The following is a 21,263-nucleotide window of genomic DNA, read 5'->3' as shown; positions in this document are numbered from 1 at the left end:
ACTAAGAATTACAGTTACTTTTCTTGTGAGTGTTTACTTGGTGTCATATATGGAACGAGGCCTCCATCTATAGACGAAGAAGATCCGGAGGTTCTGAGAGGTTAAGTAACCCACCCAGAATTGCGTAACTAGAAAGTGACACATCTAGGATTTGCATCCAGGTCTGGCTGCCTCCAAAGCGTGTGCCTTAACAATTATGACACAATGCTTAGTCTGATGCCAACAGGAGTCATCACAAGGAATCTGACCATATCAGCTGATCGATGTCAGCATCTATCACCCTAGAATCATGGGAACTTAGAACTGAGGGGCCCAGGCAGTCATGGCTTCATTCAAGGAACACAGTTGGCATTTGTTCCGAGTCAGGTCCTGGACTATGAGGGATTCGGGCCTGGTGGGAGAAAAGAAGACAAGCCAGCAGACGACTAGTCCCAATGTGTAGGCACTGCTATGCAGCTGGTCCACTGGGAGGCTCTGTATCAAAGCTGGGTGCTTGGCAGGGTGCCAGGCGAACTAACCTAAGATACACCCCAAACAACTGCCCCCTACCCCAAAGTCCAGACTCATCTTGTCCTACGGGGCACGGGAACACAGAGGAGAAAAGAACTTGAGAATGTGGAGGGACTGAGCTCTCAGACCCTCAGGGTGGCCACCTAGGAGAGGTGTCATAAGGAGAGAGGGACTCCTGCGCCAGATAAAGTAGGGCGATGGCAGAAGCGGGTTCCAGCTTTGTACAGCCAAGGAGCCCCTTTTCCTGAGGAACCTGTATGCAGTTCCTAATGGTCAGGTTCCGAGAGTATCCTTGGCCAGGTCTGGACCCACGCCCTCCTGGGCCCCTCATCTATGGGAGGAGACCATTCCGCCCAGCCTCAATTTGAGCTCCTATGTGGACTTTTCTGCCAGCTTCTCGTGATTCCCATACAAGTCATTGAGACAGGGAAAAACCGAGCAGGGGAAGCAGGCTCCCCTCCTTCTCCCTCCCTCCTGGAACCTCTCCTGCCTCTACCATACTATACTGTCCTCTCCTCTCTAGAGAAACAAAGAGGGGTAATACACAAAAATGTAATGCAATATGAAGCAGAATAAAATTCCTCGTAGCACCCAACAGTCCAGGTGTACTTCCTACAAGGCTGCACTGAATTGCTGTTTCCATTTTGCAGCGCAGCAGGTAAGGCCGAGGGAGGTCACGGGGCTAGTTCAGCCCAGCTGGCGCTAAGCCGTCTGACGGCAAAGTCTGAGGTCTTAAAATTGTCCACGTTTCCACCACCAGAAACGATGTTTGGGGCTCTTCCCTAGACCCCTTTCTACACATTCAAGTACTTTCCGAAATCAAGATCACATTGCATACATAATTTGTCTTTTTCACTTGCATTATAGGGTGAGCATTTCTCATTCATTAATAATTCTTTGAAAAAACCATTTTGAGAGGACCCTTAACGGTCCACTGAAGGCCATGTATCATTTATCTAATCATACCTCCAGTGAGAAACATCAAAGTTATTTTCAACGTTGTTTTAATTACTGCACTGCTAAATATCCAAACATCTAAATCTTCTGGGAAAAGTGCTTTAAATCACAGGGAATGCATCCCGGGCTGGTCCATTTAGAGGATGTTTCTCAATATGAGGTCATACCAGAACACCTGAGTCCTATCATTTGAGATGTTTATCCTCGCAAGTAATGGTGATAGGGATGATGGTAAAGATAATACTAATGGAGAACTATCTAGCATCTTCATATGCCAGGCACTGCTCTAAAGCCTTTGTGAAATAATCCACAGTGGGTACTATTCTTACTCTCATTTTTTAAAAAAAGATTTTATTTATTGTCTGACAGAGATCACAAGTAGGCAGAGGGACAGGCAGAGCGAGAGGGAAGCAGGCTCCCTGCCGAGCAGAGAGCCCAACATGGGGATCGATCCCAGGATCATGACCAGAGCCAAAGGCAGAGGCTTTAACGCACTGAGCCACCCAGGTGCCCCTCTTACTCTCATTTTTATAGAGGAAGAAACTGAGGCACAGAGAAGTTAAGATGCTCACTCCAGGTCATACAGCTGGTAACCGGCAGAGCTGGTCAAACCCATGCCACCTGCCTTCCAAACCCGAAGTTGGAAACTTCTACCCAGAAGTCTTTCACTCTCTGTTTTTTTGTTTGTTTCTTTTCTTTTCTTTTCTTTTTTTTTTTTTTGTGCCACAGACCCCTTTGACAATCTCACAAAACCTACAGACCACTTTTTTTTTTTTTTGACAGAGAGAGAGATCACAAGTAGGCAGAGAGAGAGGGGGAAGCAGGCTCCCTGCTGAGCAAAGAGCCCGATGCGGGGCTCAATCCCAGGACCTGAGATCATGACCCCAGCTGACAGCAGAGGCTTAACCCACTGAGCCACTCAGGCGCCCCTACAGACCACTTCTCAGAATGATTTCAAATTAATAAAATAAAGCACACAGGGTTCCAAAGGAAACAGTATACTGAATTATAATAAAAAGGTTTCAAAACACAAAATGGTGAATATATGTACCCCTTTATTTATGCGATAATTGAAATCTAGTGGTAGATTGAGTAAAACCACAATTCTGAACTAGCAAATCATCTACTTACTACCAGCAGATGATAAATGATCTTTGGGGACCACACAACAGCTGTAAGGTGATATGAAAATAGAATGGAATTTTTTTTTTTTTTTAATTCTATTTCAGTAACACTTAGTGTAGTATTAGTTTCAGGGGTAGAGTTTAGTGAATCATTAGTTGCATAGAACACCCAGAGCGCATCACACCAAGTGCTCTCCTTAATGCCCGTCACCCCCCCCCCCCCCCCTCCAGCAACAGGGGAATTTCTACTGGGGACAGAGTCCCAGGTATTGCTACTATCATTGAGGGTTGGTGCTGTCATTCACTATAGAAGGCAGTGCTAGATAGGGTCGGAGGTTGATGAAAATAAAGATGAACTTTTCCCCTTCCAAGTTCAGGGCCCTCTGAATTCTACCTGTGTTGAGAACTCCTCTGCTAGTCAGCCTTCCCCCTCCAGAGCACACCTCTCGGTCCCAATGAGGAAGGGGCCATCCAGGCCTCAGACCCTCTCCGGGCCCCACACCAGGCTCCATCATGGCCCTAAGGCTGTGAGGATGTGTTCCAAACAGATGGTGACCTCCATGGGGACAAAAGCTGTCTGGGTATCTTAGCCTCTCTCCGGCTCCGGGCCAGGCTTGGCCCAGGGCAGACAATAAACCCACATCTGTGCAGCGGACTGCCAGCCAAGGGTGGCCTGAAGCCAAAGGCTGCTGATTCACACCTTGGCTGGGGAGGAGGAAATGGTGACGCCACTGCGTAGGTTTCTAGCTTTCTTTGCCAATGCAGTGGGCAGGGGGTCCGTGCAATTCTGCTTAATTAAGCAGACTAGAAAATATTACCCTTGTGTACTTTAAGGCAATGTTTCCCTTCATCTGTGGGGAGAGAACTGACTATACCCTTATATAGTCAATGACAGGCACAGAGCTGAGTGTGATCCTAGGCAAATTATTCCACCTTCCCAAGCCTCAGTTTCCACATTTGTGAAATGGGCTAATAATAGTATCCATGTAGTAGACATCAACTGTTCCCACCTGCCCCCTTTTCTAGCAACAGTACCTTGAATCTCCTCCAATGACTCTCTGACTGCTACTTGCAATTCAGGGGGACTATGCATCCCAATATCCAGCCGTTGCCTGGCCAAAGGATGGTCAGGTGATATGGCTGGGCCAGTCGGACTCTCTCTTTCTGGAACGGGGCTCTTGGGTGGCCAAAGGTCTGAGGGATGGAGCAGCTGCCCGCCTCTGGTGATGCTCTGATGCTCCCTGGCAGCTCCTCCTCCCCGGGGGGCCCCAGCTGGCCAGGTCCTTTCCCCATGCGTTCTGCCGGAGCCATCTTTCCATACATTCCTGACAGCCTAAGTTAGCCAGGTTCATTTCTGCCATTTGCATCTCACAGAGGTGCCGTGTGGATTCAGTGACATAAAGTATGAAAAGCCTTGGGCACCTAAGCAGCACTCAGATAAATGATACCCATTCTATAAAAAGAATAAAAAATTATTATTAAGTCTTGAGAACAAAACAAGTCTGGAGTTATTTAATCCTTCCCAAACTTTGGAATCCCTACGGGCTCTCGCAACCCTAATATTTCTCTCCCCACCCTCTTGCCAGACTTCACCTTCATGATGTGCACATAGCCGCCCTGTCCACAGGTGCTCTCTCTCCCTGCCACCTCCCATGTTTTGTTTGTGCTCTGCCCCCTCCATTCTCCTGTGGAAGGCCTTTCTACCCACCCAGCCAGCAGAAGTGCCCCTGAGTATCAGCTCCTCAGCTATTCCAGTGATTTCCTCTTGGACACCTCGGAGCCCGAGCCCTGGCCCCCCACCCATGTGTCCTGGGGCTGTGCCCATCTTGAGGGTGGGGTTCGTGCCTTCTATTCTTCTGTGATTATGAGCCCACTCAGGAGTCCCTGGGTCCTTCTGGCCCCACCTGCCAAGCTTCAGCTGCATCACTCAAATCTCTTCTCCTTCTTTCAAACACACCACATACCGCACCACATACCGGGGGTTCCACTTCTTTGCTTTCCTGTTCTCTGCCGGAAATTTCCTTCCCTTTCTCCACTTGCGGCATCCCTCCCCAGCTTTGTGATCAGCCTTGGGTCACCTGTGCCATGCTGCCTTGTCCAAGTCCAAGTTTCCCAGAACCCAAGTGCACAGGCCTCTGCTTATTCCCCCAAGTTCCAGACTAGCTCTGAAACACCCCGTCTGCCTGTCTCCCTCAGGACACTGACCTCCTTCAAGCTTGAATTCCTGGTTTGTGTATCTGTAGAACATCCCTGCACTTCAAAGTGCCTGGCCCCCGGAGGGAACTGTATTTGTTCAGTGAAGTCTCAAGAAACATTATCACTATTACAAAGTCCAAAGGTTCTTAGCTTTTTTTTGAAAGCGGTGGTTTTTGTAGATTTGCCAAAGTACAGGATGCCTGGTAAAATCTGAATTTCAAATAAACAAGGAATAATTTTATAGTCTAAGTATGTCCCAAATATCACAAGTGTATCTGAAATTCAAATTTAACTGGGCATCCTGTTAAATTTGGTAAATCTGGCAACCCTCAGCCCTGGGACAGCCTGACATAGGCCCGCAGAAGCAGACGGCAGAGCTCTGCTCCCCTGCACACAATAGATGCACCACTAGTCCCTTCTCCCTTCACTTCCTGAAGAAGGCCCTGGGCTTGGGCTTGGGCTCATGGCCCACCTGCAGGTTTGCATCTGAGCCAGCAAGTACAGAAGTACGGGAGGAAAACACCCCACGGTTTGGAGAAGGGGTGGAGGAATGATGGACATGTGACAAAGGTTGGACCTGTGAGCTCCCGGGAGAGTCCCAGAGGAGTGAGCCACACTAGCCCCTGCCCACCGGCTGCTGTGAGATGCTGAGCTTCCTGAGTCTATCACATCAGCCAGTCCCCATGTCATGGCAGGGGGCAGTGAGGCCACCTCCACCCAGCATCCGGCTAACCCCACTGACAAGGGTTCTGGGGAGGGGACCACAGGGCCCCAGTTTCTGGGCATTACCCTGGGGCCAGGAAGCTCCAAGGACAACTGTCCCAGCAGCACTCTCCTCAGGCATTCTGCATCAAAGCTCATTTAATTTGCAAAGCCACCAAAGCCACGTACTTCCCAGAGGAGAAGGCTCAGGGCCAACAACGAGTGAATGACAGAATCAGACTGGAACCCGGCCTCCAAGTGCAGAAGCCACACTCACAACCCTGTAGCTACATGGCCTTCTTAATAAGCCTCATCTATCCTTCGGCAGGGACGGGTGCCCACGACTCACTGCTGTGCCCACCAGGTTGACATGGTACTCGGCCAGTGGCTCTCCTTCCTGCAGCTGCAGTGACCCACACAGCTGGCCTTCACCTCCAAAGGGAGGGAAAAAACTGAGTCACACCAAGCAAGACCGCTCCCCCTTCCACAGCCCTTTCTTCCAGGGAGAGAGCATACACCATTTGCGATCAGGATATGAGTGTCCTAGATGTTCAGAAGCACCATGAATGGTGCCGTTGGTCCCCTAGTACTTTTCCAGCAGTGTGATAGCCAACTGGCCTTCAGCTGACCCCCGTGCACCTCAGGGTAGGTTAACAGTGACCGCCTGAACACCCAGGGAGCGGGGAGCGGGGCGCGGGGCACGGGGCACGGGGTGAACCTCTCATCTGGATGGCCTTTCTTGTGCCCTGTGATCTCGGAGCCCACCGCAGAACTCCGGCCCACAATTCTTTCCAACCCTCTTCTGCAGCAGGCAGGCGTTAGGGGAGGGGGACCTGGACCCGCTGAGCAAGCAGCATTTTAACTCGGAAAGCATCTGCTCCGGCCTTCCCTCGAGGTATTTTAAACTCATTTCTTTCCACTTTTTGGGCTCTCATGCTGGAAAGCCACATCCAGAGACCTCCCTCTGCAGCGGGAGTGGGAGAAGAGGCTTGGAGGCCAACGCCTACCTCGTGAGGACAGGCTCTCTGAGGAGCTGGAGAATCCCACTGTTTTGGGACGGGACAGGGCAGCAAGGATGTGGGAACCTGGCTGGAGCTACCCACAGCTTGGCACGGCTTCTTTTTGAAAATGAGCATTTGCTGTTTTGTTTTTTTTTTAAATTTTCACTAAAAACAGGAATCTGTGTTCACTGCAGAACATTTGGAAAACAGAAAAGCACAGACGAGCAAAAAAAAAAAAAAAAAGAAAGACCATATTTTATCAGCTATATTTCTGTGCTTACACAGACACATATTTTCCTCCTTCATTTGTAATCAGGTGGGAATCAGCCCGAGCATGTTATTCTGCAAACAGCTTTTACTATTTAATATTCCCATGACAGAAGACAGAAGACATTTTTACCATCTTGATAGTACCCTCGTATGTGGTTAGAGTACATTTCATTTATCTTGTTCTCCACTGAAGGGTGTTTAAGTGGTTACAGACTTCTTACTATCATAAACGATACTATGTTTGTATGTTCCTAATATAGCTCGTAATGACGGAGCCCTGTCTATATGCTGGGCCCATTTAATCCCCCCAATAGTCCTATGAAATTAGAACTGTTACTATTCCCGTTTTATAGAGGTGCAGAGAGGATAGATAAGCCACTTCTCTGAAGTCACACTGCTGGTTGGTGGCAGAGCAGGGATTTGAACCCACACCATCTGGTGTGCTTTCTTCGCTCACCAGAGGCATGGAATGACACAGATTCAAAGTCGGAACTACAGTGACCCGTAAGTAACCGGAAGCTATGAGAGCTCCATTCGCCTTTATCCTGAGCCTGTGTGGGAGCCCAGAGCATAAGGAGCAGGCTGAGATCTCCTGCTGAGGATGACCCATCTGGCTCCTTGCATCCCAAGGCCAGAGCCATAAGGGTGGTGCCTGATAAGGTCCACTGCTTTTCAGTCAGAAGAAAGCAACAGTCCTTAAAAAAAACCCAACCTACCCAAGGGGCCTTAATGCCTACCTAATGCACTATTTCTCTGGGACGAAGATGGGGTATGTGACAAGAACCCATCTGCAGAGGAGACAGGAAGTCTCCATCGTGCTGGAGGGCCCATGCCTGAGGCTGCTGGGTGTCCAGCCTGGGGCTGGCAGCCCAAGCGTGCCTCTTGAACAAAGGAATTTGGAGAACACATAGCATGGCCTCACAGTAGCAGGTAGGGAAGAGGCACAGATTTGGATTGTGGCTATTATTATTGTCCATGTTATTTTTCATGACTACTACCATTGATTAAGTGCCTTAAATACACGATGCATCAGGCTGAATATTGTGCGACAAGAGTTCATCTTCACAATCGCCCTACACTCGTCTGTAACTTCTAGTACACACTCCTGCCCTCATTTTATAGAACTTCAGGTAGTTCGCCAACCAGGTTGCCCAGCTCAAAAGTGCTTCAGCAGGCCTCAAAGTCGGGAATTTTCAGCACGAAAGAAGTGTGCTAGTAGCTGGCGTCTATCCCTCCAGCAGAAGGCACTGAGTGTCTACATTATCTGTAAACCACACAACACTACTTCCTCTCAGGTGGAAGACGCTGTACTCATTCTACAGATGCAGAAACTAAGGCTAGCAGTGGCGTCGGCCAAGGCCATGTGTATCCCTAACATCCACGTTTGCTGCCCTGCCCTGCATGTTCCTGCAAAAGAAGGGGGGCCAGGTAACCAGGGGCTGGACACAGAACGCAGCTAATTTGGGCAGCAGATGCACTCTTTGTGCCAGACCACTGAGCCTGCCCGCCAGAGGCCTCCTATAGACTGAGATGAGAATACTGGTCACACCTAATAAGGGTGTGACCTACCCGGCAAAACCCAACAGCTCAGAATGGCGACCCTGGGCTTCTAGCGCCTGGCAAATGGAGAAAGGAGGTTTCAAGGCTGGTGGCATGGCATTTGCCACCCCATCACTCCAGGGGCGCATCAACTTAGAGCTTCCTGGGGTGAGAATGATGAGGGGTATGGCTGCCTGCATCCAGGCTGAGGGAGCAGTGAGATGAGGGCAGGGCCAAGAGGGGGAAACTGGGGTCTAGAAGGCAAGTGACACACCCGAGGTTGTCTGGCACAGGGGTGGGATCATAGGGCTACCGGGCTGCCACCTGTCCTACACCACATGTGCATCTGGCTCAGTCCCCATGTGGCTGCTCCTTGCTGTGTGACCTCAGGTACAAGCCTTCCCCTCTCTGAGCCTCCAGTCACAAGGGGAGAATGGGAACGCCACGGTAACTACCTGAAGGATTAGGATCTTGCCTATATAAAATCACACTATTTACTAGAAGACAAATAACTCAATATATTGAGAAAGGGGCAAAAGATCAAACAGGCAATTCACAGAAGAGGAAATGTAAATGGTCGACAGAGGCAGAAGATGCTCAACTTGCCAGTGAGCAGGGAGACGGGAACAGCGCCGTGTGATCTTATTCTGTGCCCAGCGGATTGGCTTAAGCTATAAAGTCTGACCATGTGGGGTGCTGGAAAGGACACACAGCAAAGGGTTGCACAGACAGACACTGCTCTGGGGGATATAAGTGTCTCAGCAATCCCACCTCGGGTGCACAAGCAGGAAGCAGCTGCGCGGACCTGCACTGCTGGGACACCCTAGGAGTCCCCACCAGGAGCTCGAAGAAACAGTGCTCTAGTCAAGCGGAATATTAAACAGCAGTTAAAATCAACTGGGGCCACATGGATCAGCATCCATCTCAAAAGGGCAATGTTTTTATGTAGTTCTAAAACATTCATGCAAGATTTGGGCCAGTGTTAAAAAGGGAAAAACATTAAAAGGTGCACAGGGCTGGGGGGCAGGAAGGGGACTGACTGCAGACAAATCCTGGGGACCTTTTTGGGGGTGATGCAAATGTTATAAAACGACATTACAGTAGTGGCCTCATGGCTCTATAAATTCACTAAAACAATCAGCAAACCATACACTTAAAACGAGTGAGTTCTATGGCTTATAAATTATACCTCAATAAAGCTGTGAGAGGCAAAAAAAAAAAACCTATCTAACAGACCTAATAGTCTATTGTTTTAATAAGATTTGAGAAATAGAGAGAGAGCTGGAGAGAGAGAGCACAGCAGGGGGAGGAGCAGAGGGAGAGGGAGAAGCAGACTCCCCGCTGAGCAAGGAGCCTGACTGATGCGGGATTCGATCCCATAACCCTGGATCATGAACCTGAGCCAAAGGCAAGACGCTTCACTGACTAAGCCACCCAGGTGCCCCACTAACAGTCTATTTTTTAAAAGGACACAGGAATGATAAATGCCAACTGCAGGACACCAGTTCATTTTGGGGAGAGGGAGAGTTAGGGAAGGTACATAAGGGTTTTGTTTCTGCGATGTTTCTTAAAAACCAAAAATAACGATAAGAAACAGCCAAATATGAAGATCTGACAGAGCCGCCCGGTGGAGAGTTATTTCATCTTATATATTTGTCTATTTGAAATAGTGTATTAAAAAGTACCTATTTTTTTAAAAAGATTTTATTTATTTATTTGACAGAGATCACAAGTAGGCAGAGAGAGACGGAGAAGCAGGCTCCCTGCTGAGCAGACAGCCCGATGTGGGGCTCGATCCCAGGACCCTGGGATCATGAACCTGAGCCAAAGGCAGAGGCTTTAACCCACTGAGCCACCCAGGTACCCCAAAAAGTACCTATTTTTAAAGGACTGTTGTGAGGACTCACTATACAGTTTCATTCAGTGCCTGGCCCACAAGAGGTGATCAGATTTCAGCTATTATGACTGCTGCTTTAACTACTACCACCACCATCTTACTCCTCTTAACATCTGAAGATCTCAAGGCAGAGCAAGCCAGCACCTCGTGGCTCTTGCAGACAGGGACTCTCTTCTGAATCCAAGGCTTCTGTATATCCCACTCCAGTGCAAGAAATAGGGTGATCCTGCAAAACCTCCAGGGAACACTTCCTCCTCCTCTCAAGTCAGAAGATAACCCAGCCAGGGAGGGTCTCCCCAGAGCATCACCCTAGAAAGCCCCCTTTCCATTCATTCCGAAAGCCCTGGGCTCTCGGCAAGGAGATTTGCTAGCACAGAAGGGGAGCAGCTCCCTAAGCCTTAGCTCTCCCAGCCTCTGACAGAGGGAGGCGGCTCCAGGGGAGCCTCTCTGAATCACAGTATAATTGATATTATCATCCACAACAATCCCTACCCAACGGTTGGGATCTCAGAGGTCCTGGGGGTTTCTGTCCCTACATTCTCCAGACTGGGCCTGTGGCTCTGCCCCTGGGCCCACTGATGATATCTGTGCCCACAGGTAAAGGAGGGTAGGGCGGGGCAGGGCTGATCATGGAGCATTTCAGATGTCATTTTGGTGGAACTAGTGACCCAGCCCAGGGCTCAGGGGCAGTTCTCCACGACATCAGCAGTAACTGTGACCGTTCCTTCCAAGGCAACTGGGTGGCAAACAGGTGGTGGCAAGGTATCTGCAAATGGGGGAGGAGGTGGTGGAAAATTAGGGGGTGTGGCTAACAGAATTCTCTAACTGATTTGTATATTCTAACACAGAGTTAGGTTGAGTCAGGAGGTGGTGGGGGTGGGGGGTGTGATTATAAACTCCTACGAGACATGTCAGGAGATGTTTTTGGTTGTCACAATTTGGGAGGGGGACACTACTGGCACCTAGTGGGTAGAAGACAAAGAGATGTTGCTAAACCTCCTACAATGCTCAGGACAGCCCCCCCACAACAAAGAAGGATCTGGCTCAAACTGTCAACAGTATTGAGGTTGAGAAATTCTGTCCCAGAGAGAAGGAACAGTATTTACAACTTGCAGATTGTAGAAGATGGGAGTTCAGAGAGCTGGATCGACCAGCCTAAGGTCACACACCCAGCAAAGCTCAGCACTGTCCAACTCCCCTTGCCATGCTTTCTCTCCAGGGTGGCTGGGTCAGGTTCAGAGAGGAGGACACCAAATGGGATGAAAGCCTAGGCCCACACCAACAGCAGCCTCTGTGCCCACTTATTCCAGAGTGGTGGGGTGGCCATGTCTTGAGAACAGGAGAGGGAGGCGCTGGTACTTTCCGCTGGGTTCGCGTCCCCTGCCATCTCGGCACTACATCTGCCCTGTTTCTGTGGACGACTCAGGCTTCACTTTAGCTCATTGCCCCTCTTCATCCGGTGAGCCAAAAGCTTGGTTACCAGGAAGGGAGCCACCTTGAGTCACAAGAGTGACTAAACCCACATGCAGAAAAACAAGTTTTTGGTGAAATCCCTCCACACATGACTTTGGCACATTCCCAATCAGAGTGACATGGACACCACAGAGCAGGGAGGCAAGCTCACAAAGCTAAGCCCAGATGTCACATGGTTCCTCCCCTTAGGAAATGGGCACCATCACCCCCCAGGTACAGATGAGAAAACTGAGTCTCAGAGAAGCTACACAGCCACCTCGTGGAGACCAAGATTTGAACCCAAATCCGTATTTTTAACTTGTCTCAAGGGGCCCCTAAAAAGTGATGGAAAGCTAAGCAAGATGTCCCTTAAAGCCGCAGAAACTTCAAAAAGCTGGCGGGGATGGATCTGACTGAGCAAAGGATGAAAAGCTTAGTCAGGGGGGTCACCAATGATGGCAGACTTCCTGGTTCTTAAGGGGACTCTGCTTAAGGAAATTAGGAAGGTATGGATCTAGGAAGGGGCGTGCTCTAGTGGAACACCATTTTTGGGGATCCAACAGACTTGGACTGACGTCCCTTGCTCTTCCCGTGACTGTGACCTCAGGCATAGGACCTCACCTTTCTGAGCCTCAGTCTCCTCATCTGTCAAACGGGCTCAAGAACTTCATGCATATGAACCTCATATGCATGTGCTGGGAGCAGAGAGGAGAGAGTGACTGGATGCTGATGCCTGGTTTGTGTTGACTGTGTCTATTCTGGTTCTGCCAGCTCACAGATTGGGTGGGAGGCAGCATGGAGAATTTTAGACTTTCTCTTGTTGCCATGTTGGTGAAAACTGTCTTCATACCCAAAAGGCAACTCAGTTACACACTCAACAAGCTCAAACAAGAAACCAAGATTTGGCAATATTTGAAGCAGTTAACCAAAAAAAAAGGAAGAAAAAAAAAGACAATTCAGCTCCGCTCTGGAATCAAGGGAAACTTCACTCTATTTAAAGATGCCACAGGTCCAGGAAATAGCTTCCCACCGCCTGGCTGAGGGCTGAGTAACTGGCTGCCTCAGCCAATAACAATAGCGACTCACACAGCACACCCTTTCTCGAGGAGAGTGCAGAGTGGATTCCGGCTATCTCCTTTCAGGATTTTATAGGCTATTCACGGAGGGCATGTAGATCTGCTTTACAAGAACAAGCCTCTTAAGAAAATAGATCCAGAGAAGACTTGCAGGGAGGCCAAGGAGCTGAATTTAGCCAGCCAACGCCCTTTGCTAGTCATTGTTCTACACTTCTTTGTTAGGATTTTTTCCCTCCCTCTTGCTCTTTTTTCCTTCCTGGTTAACTTCTCTGCAGCTAGGCGCTGCCACTGCCCCCCCTCATCACCACAGACACCATAGCCCCCTTCCCTCCAGGAAGAAGGCCTCCCCAAGGCCTCACTCCTGGCCCAATATCTCACAGACGCAGAACCCCTCCACCCAAAACCTCTGAGGTGATCCCAGGGCCCCTTGAGCCCAGATTCAGGTACCTAGACTGCTGCAGAATCCATTTCCCATCTCGGGGTCACCGCCTGCCCTGGCACACCTTCCAGAGGCAGGGAAGGCCTGAATGCAACTCCACGTTCTAGAACCTGCACCTTCCTTGAGCCTCAGGCTTCCCATCTGCAAAATGAGGCTGCTGGCCCATTTTCACCAGCTCTAAACAAGATTCTCATTTTACACTGGGAGGTACCAGGAGAAAACTTTCCTACATTTTTAAACAGAAGTTATTGGAGAAAGAGGGCAGGGACCTTTTTTTTTTTTTTTTTTTTTTAAACCTTTTCACGGTGCAGGCACTCAAAGGAGCCATTCTCGGAGATGGCTCCGGCTGGATCCTCCGAAAGAACAGAGCCAAACTTGGCGATCCCCAGAGGGGCTACCTGTGGCTAGGCACTGCGGGTCTGAGTGCCTCTGGACAAGGAGGAACCCAGCGGGCAGCCTGAGAACTGGAGCTTCTCTCTGTGTCTCTCCTCCCCCCTCCCCCCCCCTTTCTGTCTCTCTGTCCCCTACATTGGCTGGGGCCAGACTTTTCCACAGACGGGCAGGAGGAGTTGGGGGTAGGATAAGGGGGAGACGGAAAGGAGGAGAGGAGCTGCAGAGGGGCGAGCAGGGGCGCGAGGCGGGAGGACGGGAAGGAGGGGAGGAGAACCGGGCAAAAGAGAGGAGGGGGAGGGGGAGGAGCTGGGAGAGACCCCGACACGCAGCATTAGGGCCAAGGGGGGAGAGAAGGGGAGGGTGGGGGAAGAGCAGACGGTTCGGAAGTTTTCAGAACCCAGGGGCTCTCGGTCGCCCCCGGCGGGGCACGGCCTCGAGGGGGCGTGGGGGCCGCGCGGCACTCACATAATGCTTGTTGGGCACCCGCCGCTTCTGCACGTCCAGCACCTTCACCTCCACGATGCTGCGCCGCGGCGGCATGGCCGTCCTCCGCGGAGCCGAGCGCGGGTGCGGGGGGCGCGCTGCGGCGGGCGGAAAGCAGGGGGTGCCGAGCGCTCTCGGGAGCCCCGGCAGATCACGGGCCGAGCACGAGCCGCTGCCGCCGCCGCCGCCCTTCGCTCCGCGCGCCCTCGGGCCGGGCCCGCCGCCGTCGCCCGCCCCCGGCCCGCCCCCGGGCCCGCCCCCCGCGCCGCCGCCCCGCCCCCCTTAAAGGGCCCGGCCCCGTTCCCGCCTCCGGCGCGCGGACCCGGCTGGCCCACGTCCGGCTTCCGCCGCGCCTTTGTCCGGGCGCCCTGCCCCGGCGTCCGGGGGAGGGGACGGGCGCGCATCCGCCGGCCAGTCACTGACTGATCGGTGGATTCATTCCCGCACTCGTTCAGCTCAGGAGCCGCGGTCCAGCGCCGGATCTCAGGGCCGGGCTCCCGGATTCAAATTCCGACTCTGCCGCTATTCCGCAGCTTTGGGCAAGTTGCTTCACCTCTCCCGGCTCAGTTCCTTCATCAGTAGAACAGGTCTTGTACGACCACCTGCCAACCAGGACTGTCCTCCCCATGTGAAGATGCATGTGAAGCCATTGGCAATGTTTGCCCACTGTATAAAATGTTGGCAGTTTTAAACTCGGACCCAAGCCTTGGGGATTCAGGGAGTAGCCAGAGGCCAGGAGCTTCCTTTGCTAGGTGTACACTCAGAGATGGGGAGAGAGGAAGATAAAAATCGCAACAAATGCAAGTACAATATAATTGCAACACCAGTAGCAGGGCACCATAATAGGGCGGTGGATGGGAGCATGGGGCAGAGGTGTGCTTGGAACAGAGGCCACTGATTCCCAAACGTGGAGCTCTTCCTCCAAGCCGAGGCACTGCCTTCTGCTTTTCTGAAATGTTCCTTCTGAACCGTCAAGACAACTCTGGGACGAAAAGGTGGTTGGCCCATACTACAGATGGGGGTGCCTGAGAAAAGCCTCCAGACTCACAGAACTGGTGGGAAGAACCCATATCCGTGTTGCTCTGGGCATATTTCACCAGCTAAGGTGGCTGGGGCTGTTTCACATTTCTTGATTTAGTGGCTCCTAGCCCTGGCTTAGCCCTGGTTTGGCTCAGAGTCATTTTCAGGTGGCTGCTGAACCAATGTCTGAACAAATGTACACATCAGTGCATGGATAGGAGCCTGGCCAATGCCGTCACACTAGGAACAACACTAGTCATTTGTCCAACTAACTGCATCACTCCCCTCCAGGCCGGAAAGAGCCGAGGCTCCTTCCCACCCTGGATCCCAGGTCATCCTTGGAAAGACCAAAAAGGTCCTCCAGGGGAGGGTGCTTCCCAGCAGCCCTGGCCAGGTTCCTGGATAGCAGGGTGCTGACCACTTTGGAGCCACCCATCCATTTGCCCCTCCAACTTCGTTGCCAGGTTTTACCGCCCTGCTCTGGCTCCAGAGGATGGCCTGTGTGGATTTCACCGATGGGCTCCCTGTACTCAGCTTCCTGTTGGGTTTGGCCCATGGGAGTCCCCAGCAGGAGACTGAGGGCAGAAGAAGAGAGAGGTCTCAGTCTAATTTCCTGAGTTCTCTTCCTGCAGGGTTGTGCTTACCAAAGGTGGCCTTCCACATTCCTTCTCCCTCAGGATTCCTGGAACCACCTTTTTTCCACTAAGGGTGTTAACAGTCCTGCTGTTGCAAAGCCTGGGTACTGCATCACCCCCACCCCCCGCCGGGGTTCCCAAGCCCTGCTCACATCTTTGTAAGTGGACTCTAGTAAACTTCCCTGGTCCCCTGGTTTGAGAGAGGCATCTGTTTTATACCAGGACACTCACTGATAACGTTTCTGTAAGGTACGTTCTTCTGAAGAACCACTGTAAGTCAAGTTACTTGGAAATGTCCAGTATGTGGAAGGCCTGGGTTTTCTGTTCCTTTTACCTCGTCCTCTGAATGAGCCAAGCCTTCCTAATAAGGCAGAACCACAGAAGGCTGACACTAGAGGAATTCTGTGAATCAGCCAGCTTCCTCGTTTTTCCCAGAAAGGCTATGCAACCTGGCCGAGTTGTACATGGAGTGGCCAAGTTGGGGCTTCAGCCGTCCTGGGCTCGCCTCTTCTGTGGCAGGTCTGGCCTGGGTAGACAGACTTTCCTCTCATCTGCCTGTAGCAGAAGATGCAATGCTTGCATCTTTCCATGCTTTTCCTTTATCTTTGTCTTCCTTTTTACTGTAATAAAACACATGACATAAAACTCACCATTTTAGGGGTGCCTGGGTGGCTTAGTGGGTTAAGCCTCTGCCTTTGGCTCAGGTCATGATCTCAGGGTCCTGGGATCAAGCCCCGCATGGGGCTCTCTGCTCAGCAGGGAGCCTGCTTCCCCCTCTCTCTCTGCTTCCCCCTCTCTCTCTGCCTGCCCCTCTGCCTACTTGTGATCTCTCTCTCTCTCTGTCAAATTAAAAAAAACAAAACAAAACAAAACTCACCATTTTAGCCATTTGTAAGTGTATAGTTCTGGGGCATTAAGTACATTTGTGTTGTTGTGCAATCATCACCAACATCCATCTATAGGACTTTTTTTAATCCTCCCATATTGAAACTCTGTATCCTTTAAGCAATAACTCCCCATACCTCCTTCCCCAGTGGCTGGCAACCACCATTTACCAAGTATGTGACCTTGGGCAAGTCATGTGACTTCTGTGTACCCTATCTCCTGATGTATAAGATGGGAAAGGAATAGTCAATGACCTCATTGTCTTGTTCTAGAGTCTAAATGAGATAATACACATAAAGTACATGCATTTTTGTTATTTTTCTCTTAGCTGATCTGAGACAGCTAAACATCTCCCTTTAAGTGCATCTAAATCTCAAACCTAATTTTAATACTGATTCTCCATTAATTAGTATTAAACATCTACTCCTTCCCAGTCCTGATCCTTTTTTAGCCCCTGATTTTGTGTCCAGTCACAGCTCCCACCAGTTGCCTCTGTTTTCCCCACATGTCCAAAATAGATATGACTTGTGATCTCTAGAAGGATGTATATTCTGTTTTTTCCTACAGGTATACCTTAGTGTAAGTGATTCATTTCCCCACCTTGCCAGTGACCTCTTATTCAACCTTCAAAGCCCAGCTTGGATGTCACTTCCTCCAGGAAGCCCTGCATCCCCCCTCCTGCTATCACTGTGTCTTGTCACAGCCATTATTGACTTCATATAGAGCTGATTCCTTTGCCAGACTCTGAGCCCCCAAGGAGTTGGAATGGGTCTTATTTGTCTCAAGTCCCGCAGCATCTGGCACAGACTATCATTGAGAGGCCCTGAGGAAATGCCTATGGGAATGAATGAATCCATCTCCATCTCCTTAACTTGAACCTAAGTTCTCTCCAGGGCTGGGCTTGCTTTTGTCCCTACCCACTCCCCAGAGACCTCTTCACACCAAGCTTCACTGTGTTCACACTCCTGGGAGCACTGGCATGTCCCCTGATTGGGCTGTGAAGAGAACAGGGCAGAGGAAAAGGTAAATTTGCTGCCTTAGCTGACTTTATTCTTCTAAATTTCTGTCCTAGAAGTGCATTCTGCAAGCTTGGGAGCTGCAGACCATAGGAAATCAATGCCAAAGCTGATGGACCGCAGAATTCCATATGGCTGGTTTATATGGGAGGAGGGCTACCCATCCAAGGGGCACTGAGTCCATCATCCTGATTCAGGTTCTGGTCTTTCTGTGATTTTTGATGTCTGCCTGACTGTCGGGCTGTACTTCTCCCAAATCCAATGTCCCCAGGATGGACAGCCAGGCCCGGAGAGCTGAGGCCCTGATCTTTTTCTTCTTCTCTTCATCAGCTGTCTAGATGGAATCAGGCCTCTTCCAGAACAAAGGCAGGGAGGGGACTTTGAAAGAGAGTCTTCCCTCCAAGGCTGTTGCCTGCCTGCCTGACACAGCAAGATGCTCACCATGAACACAGCCGAACCTACAAATGCTCAGCAGCCGGGCACTTGTGGTCCCGTGAAACAGATCACAGGCTACAAGGAAGTGGGCCTTAGAGCAAAGTTCCAGGGGCCCAGGCTGCAGGGCAGAGCTTTGTGGGTCGGGAGGAGCTTGAGTAAAGTTACATTTTAGGAGCCGGAAGAAGGAAAGCACAGCTTCTTTGCATCTTCTCCCTTTTCCTGGCTGCCATAATTATCTTCCTTCTAAAAGGAAGCTCTGTCCACAATCCTCGCCTGCTCAGAAACCCTCACTGGCTCCCACTGCTCATCGATATTCATGTGCTAGAGATCGGCATTCAAGTCCTCCACGACCTGGGTCCTTTAGTGCTGCTTTCAGCCCTACATACTCTGTGCTTCTAAATTGTGCCTATACCTGTCCTTCCCTCACTTTGTAAAGGGATGTGTGTAAAGGGATGGATGTGTGTCTGATCAACTACCAGGAGCTATGTACAGCACCAGACATTCCACACCCATTTCTCGATCTAATGTATCCAAGAAACCCACAGTGTGTGTTATTTTTCCCATTTTCAAGTGATAAAAGCAAAGTTCAGAGAAGTTGCCTAGTAGCATAGCACAGAAAAGTGAGGAAGCTTGGATCTGAACTCAGACCTGTTGGGTGCCTGACCCATGTTCCTTCCAGAAGCAGGATGTCACTTGAGGACAGGACTGATGTTTTCTTAATGTTTGTATCCACTCCTCTTCATTAAGTAGATGCTTTTCTGCTACAGATGGAATGTTTGTGTCCCCAAATCCGTGTTGAATTCTAATTCCCAATTTGAGGTTGTTTGGAGGTAGGAGTCTCTAGGATTGATTAGGTCATAAGGGTGGAGGTTAATGAATGAGCCCTTATGAAAGAGGTTCCAGAGACCTCCCTCACCTCTTCTGCCATGTGGGGACACAGTGAGAAGGCAGCTGTTTGTGAACCAGGAAGTGGGCTCTCACCAGACTCCAAATCAGCACCTTGGGCTTGGAATTCCTAGCTCCCAGAACTGTGAGAAATAACTTTCTGTTTTTATAAGCCAGCCAGTCTGTAATATTGTTATTGTAGCCCAAACGGACTGACACTTTCCATTCTCTGTCTCCAGCTAGATGGGTCTTTAGAAATGACAAGTTAGGGGCGCCTGGGTGGCTCAGTGGGTTGGGCCCCTGCCTTTGGCTCTGATCGTGGTCTCAGGGTCCTGGGATCGAGCCCTGCATTGGGCTCTCTGCTCAGTGGGGAGCCTGCTTCCTCCTCTCTCTCTGCCTGCCTCTCTGCCTACTTGTGATTTCTCTCTCTCTCTCTCTCTGTCAAATAAATAAAATCTTAAAAAAAAAAAAAAAAAGAAATGACAAGTTAGATAATACCTATAAAGGCCAACGCCATGCAATAGCCAAGCCCCAGCAGGGTCTGACTTCTGCTGCCCTCTGGGCCTCATGAGGCCCAGAGTGCCTCTAGCCACTCCTCTCCAGTCACTCTGGTCTTCTCTCCATTTCTAGAATGTCCACCATTTTGCACATGCTGTTCCCTCTTCCTGGAAGGCTTTCCCCTCAACTGGTCCATTCCTGTCCTTTAGGCTTTAGTTTAAATATCCTCTCTTCTGAGACCTTCCCTAAAGCAACCCCCCTTATCTGTCTCCCATGTGCATTTCCTTCACAGCACTTATCACTGTTGCATGCTTTTATTGATCTGTCAATAGAACACTGGCATCCTGAGGTCAGTTCAGTCTGTCTCCTTAGCTCTCCTCTGCAACGCAGCACAGCGCTCATGGGCTTGCTGTAAGTAAACATCTGTTGAATAAATGGATGGCTTTCCTCTCCACGAGAAAGGTAGGGCCTCTTCTTCCCCACCGTGTCTGGACCCCTGGCACGGCTCAGCAAATGTTTGTTGAAGGCATGAATGGATGAACAAACGGATGTGTGTGAAAGATCACGTTGATTGCTAAAAGGGTTTGGGCCACATTTTAGGTTAATAGGCACTGACGCCAGAGACCTCAGAGGGAACCAAGCCCGGTGACTCTCATCTTGTTCACAGAGCCTAGAGAAACTCGCAGAAAGTAATTAAAACGTAGAGGTCACCTGTCCTCTAAGAGCTTCCCCAGATCAGACTGGGTGCATTTCCTCATTCAGCCACTGGGTGGCAGCCAGCTTGTCACTGCAGCCAGGGCGCCCCCACACTCTGGTCCCAGGAGCAAAAATTTTACCTTTGATCATCCTCAGTGCTTCTCACACCCCACATCGCCATCTGAGTCTAACTGCTTGGTTACCCTATAAGTTTGTTGCGCTGAATATGAAGGTTGTGGTTCAGCCTTTTAAAGTGTGTGGGAGCATGATCCCAAAGTACAGGTAGCCTGGGGAACCTAGTTATGTATTCACTCGTATTTATTGCTTGTATACAAGTATTTATCACTTGCATACACAGTACTTAATGGGTTCCTAATATGTGCCAGGTATTTCCTGAGCTGCTTGGGACTATACAGGTAAAGATCCTTTTTCTTGTGATACTCACGTTCTAGCAGTAAACATAAGAAATAGGATAATTGTATTGCATGTTAGAAGCCATAAAGTGTTAGGAGCAAAATAAAAGTAGTGCAGGCTAATGGGGACTCGGAGGCTGGGGGTCAGGAAAACAGGAAACAACTTTCAATAGGGTGCAACCTGTAGACTTTATTGAGGGGGTGACTTTGTGTACAAACTTGAAGGTGAGGCAGTAAGCCATACCTGTGCCTGGAGGAAGAACTTTCCAGAAGGAGGAAACAGCCAGTGCAAAGGCGGGAGCATGGCTGGCATGTCTAAGAACAGAATGGAAGTCAGTGTGGTTGGAGGGGAGCAGGGAAAGGGAAGAGAAACAGGACACATGGGGTCACAGAGGTAATGGGGTATTGACTTCCAGAGGGCCTTATAGGGACCGTGGAATGCTGGCTTTGACCCTGAGGGGCAGCGTGATCTGACGTATGTCTTACAGAGATTGCTCTGTTGCTAGAACGAGAATAGATTCTAGCTCTCCTGGACACGTGCTTGGATTGCGGTCTTCCACCTGCTATTCAGGGTGGGTTATGTGTCTTGCTTGACCATTGACATGTGAACAGAAGCAAAGTGTTATCACTTCCAGGCAGAAGGGCCAATAGGCAAGTTCACCCTTACTCTGTGCCTGGCAACGCTCCAGAGGGTGGGTACTCTGTCAGCTTGGATCCTGGAGAGACCATGATGATGCTATG

General features: G+C 50.2%; 1 protein-coding gene across 1 annotated transcript in view; it reads right to left on the bottom strand.

Moving 5' to 3' along the window:
• LOC111141266 (SH3 and PX domains 2B) overlaps positions 1–14,096 on the bottom strand; it is a 100,485-nt gene extending 86,389 nt beyond the window's left edge. Inside the window, exon 1 of the mRNA XM_022493715.1 lies at positions 14,022–14,096. Within this exon, the coding sequence (XP_022349423.1) occupies positions 14,022–14,096 (75 nt within the window). The remainder of the gene's footprint in view (positions 1–14,021) is intronic.
• Between the last annotated feature and the right edge of the window lie 7,167 nt (positions 14,097–21,263).

Source organism: Enhydra lutris, unplaced genomic scaffold (assembly GCF_002288905.1).
Source record: "Enhydra lutris kenyoni isolate GAN:26980312 unplaced genomic scaffold, ASM228890v2 scaffoldscaffold5, whole genome shotgun sequence".
NCBI lineage: Eukaryota > Metazoa > Chordata > Mammalia > Carnivora > Mustelidae > Enhydra > Enhydra lutris.
The sequence above is the reverse complement of the archived record's forward strand: the minus strand, read 5'-3'. Positions and strand labels throughout refer to the sequence as shown.